The 2,857-nt window shown below is 50.3% G+C and overlaps 1 protein-coding gene across 1 annotated transcript in view; it reads right to left on the bottom strand.

The window, feature by feature from the left end:
• Positions 1 to 2,857, bottom strand: part of LOC134061967 (transcription factor 7-like 2) — a gene marked incomplete in the record, with an annotated part of 25,861 nt that overhangs the window by 6,938 nt on the left and 16,066 nt on the right. Inside the window, 2 exon segments of the mRNA XM_062517822.1 lie at positions 1,555 to 1,605; positions 2,607 to 2,655. Coding sequence (XP_062373806.1) covers positions 1,555 to 1,605; positions 2,607 to 2,655 — 100 coding nt within the window.

Genomic DNA, 2,857 nt, shown 5'->3' with positions numbered 1-2,857 from the left:
CTCACTCTGATTGGTTGCTCAGGGAGGGGGGGCGGGGGAAGGGGCGGGTGCAGGTGCAGGTGCAAGCAGATCTGGGTGCAGTTCCTGCTCAGGCCACTAGGGCTGCTTCAGAGAGAAGGAACAGAGAGAGGAGAGGAGGAGAGGAGAAAAGAGGAAGAGGGTAGAAGAGAAGAGAAAAGAGGAGAGGAAAAGAGGAAGAAAAGTGAATAGAATAGAGGAGAGAAGAGAAGAGAAAGAAAGAGCAGAATAAAAGAGAAGAGAGAAGCAGAGGCAGCCATGTGATGCTGAGGGCATAGACAGGCAGGCAGGCGAGTGTGTGTGTGTGTGTGTGTGTGTGTGTGTGTGTGTGTGTGTGTGTGTGTGTGTGTGTGTGTGTGTGTGTGTGTACAGGTGCGTTAAGGGAGGGGAAGCAGCTTTGGTTAGTTCTAGCCCAGGAAGTGGAGGTAGGGTAGGTTAAGGAGCGAGTGTGTGTGTGTGTGTGTGTGTGTGTGTGTGTGTGTGTGTGTGTGTGCTAGAGTGTGGGGTTGTGTGGGTGGGTGCAATCCCATTCAAGCCAGGCTGTCAGCATCCAGCACACACACACACACTCACTCACTCACACACACACACACACACACACACACTAATGACACCTCTCACCACACGAAACACCTTCAAGTGTCAATCATCCAATGAACAATAATAAATAAATAAACAGATCTACAGCAAACACCACCAGTGTGCTGCTGTCACCTGTGGCGAGAAGGGTCACGGGGTGTGTGTGTGTGTGTGTGTGCGTGTGTGTGCGCGTGTGTGTGTGTGCGCGTGTGAGGGGTCCTGGCCTGACTGGGGCTGCAGCCAATGAGGGGAAAGCCTGTGTGTGTGTGTGTGTGTGTGTGTGTGTGTGTGTGTGTGTGTGTGTGTGTGTGTGTGAGTGGGAGACAGAGCACCATGCTGGTAGAGGGCTGAAGCGCGCTGTAAGCTGCAGGAGCCGATATGATCTATTGAGGAGGATTCCCCCGATGCCCGCCGTCACGGGCTCTCTGACTACCCTACGCCACCCTGCCCTGTGCCACCCTGCCCTGCGTTACGCTGCCCTGCCCTCTCCTGCCATGCCCTGCCCCGCCTGGGGGTCGCTTGTTGATCTGTTTACTTGTTTACCTACGGTTGCTTGGTTACCTACGTTTGCTTTTGAGGGTAAGAGCAAATAATAATGGGATTAATCTGGGGTTAGAATGCTTGCTAAAGAAAGGCACCATCTGTTTACATGAACTAACAAACCAGGGTAACCAAACAAACAAATAAAGAGAATGTGTAAATATGAGCACAAGTAAACAATAAAAAAAAATGCGTAAATAATTCCGGGTTAAATGTGATGTACATACATGAGTAAATTAAGTTAAAATAAGGTAAATGAGGCAAATTAAATAATAATAATAATAATAATAATAATAATAATAATAATAATAACAAATAAATAATGTAAATAATAAATAGTTGCGTATGAGTTCTAATGGATGTCCCAGAGCTGAGATCAGATATGTTAGTATTGAAGACTGAAGATGGAGTTAGCACCTGTGATCGGAGGGAGGGATAGGCAAGGGTTTGGGAAGTATTCCCTGTGCTCTGCAAGACAAGAGAACAGACACAGCCTTCAGCAGCGGATCCACACACCGAGCGCCGCGGAACCGGCCGCGGAACCGACCGAGGAACCGCCGGAGTGGAGCGGAGCGGAACTCTCCCGCATGGCCTGCGCTCGCTCGCTCGCTCGCTCGTCTTGTGCGCGGCTCGCAAAACACCGTCAGGACACGCCGCCATCACCACCACCACCACCGCCACCGCCATCATCATCATCATCATCATCATCATCATCATCGTCAACATCGCAGAATAATATTGATAATAATCATAATAATAATAATAATAATGATAATTATAGCACTACGTCATCATATGAATATGACCATAGAGATATGAGGAGCATAATAATGTGTTGCTATAGTCAGAGAGGAAGAGGAGGGGCATCATATGAGGAAGAGCACAAGATGGGTGAAGAGGAGCAGAGCTCCGTCGTTTAGAATGAGGTGACGCTGGGCTGTCTGCCTACTGATCCAGCACACATGGACACACTGTACACACACACCTACTGTACAGGCATGCACCAGAGCAGGCAGGCAAAGCTGAATGTCTTGACACACACACACACACACACACACACACACACACACACACACACACACACTCAGTCGGGCAGGGCAGTCAGCAGCACACATGAATGAGGAATGGCGAGCAGCCTCGTGGGGTAACTGCCATTAAAAAAACATTCTCCAAACACACACATCACACACTAGGCTAAATGCTGGAGGGGAGAGGAGGGGAGGGGGGGGGGGGGGGCATCATGCATATTCAGGGTTATTAGCAGCCCAATGGGGGGGGGGCACTAGCAGGGGAGGGGGGGGTAACAAGCAGGCTAAGGTGTAAATATTGCATTGGGCAGCAGTAGTCTGCATGGCTTTAATGTGTGAGGGTGGGGGTGGGGGTAGGTAGGGGGTATTTGGGGGTATTTGGGGGTGGATGTGGGGTGGATGTGGGGTGAGGTGGTGGAGGCTACTGGAGGAAGGACTCACCAGCGCCCTCTGCCTGTTGCTTCTCCCTTTTCCTCTTCTTCTTCTTCCCCTGTTGGTTACCCGCCAGAGAGAGAGAAACAGACATGAACCTTAGTTATTATACCGAGGGACACACAAGGAGAGATAGAGAGAGGGAGGGAGAGAGAGAGGGAGAGAGGGAGAGAGAGAGGGAGAGGGAGAGAGAGGGAGAGACATGGACCTTAGTTATTATACCGAGGGACACACAAGGAGAGATAGAGAGAGGGAGGGAG

Source organism: Sardina pilchardus, chromosome 17 (assembly GCF_963854185.1).
Source record: "Sardina pilchardus chromosome 17, fSarPil1.1, whole genome shotgun sequence".
NCBI classification, from domain to species: domain Eukaryota; kingdom Metazoa; phylum Chordata; class Actinopteri; order Clupeiformes; family Clupeidae; genus Sardina; species Sardina pilchardus.
This window is presented reverse-complemented; position numbering and strand designations above follow the sequence as displayed.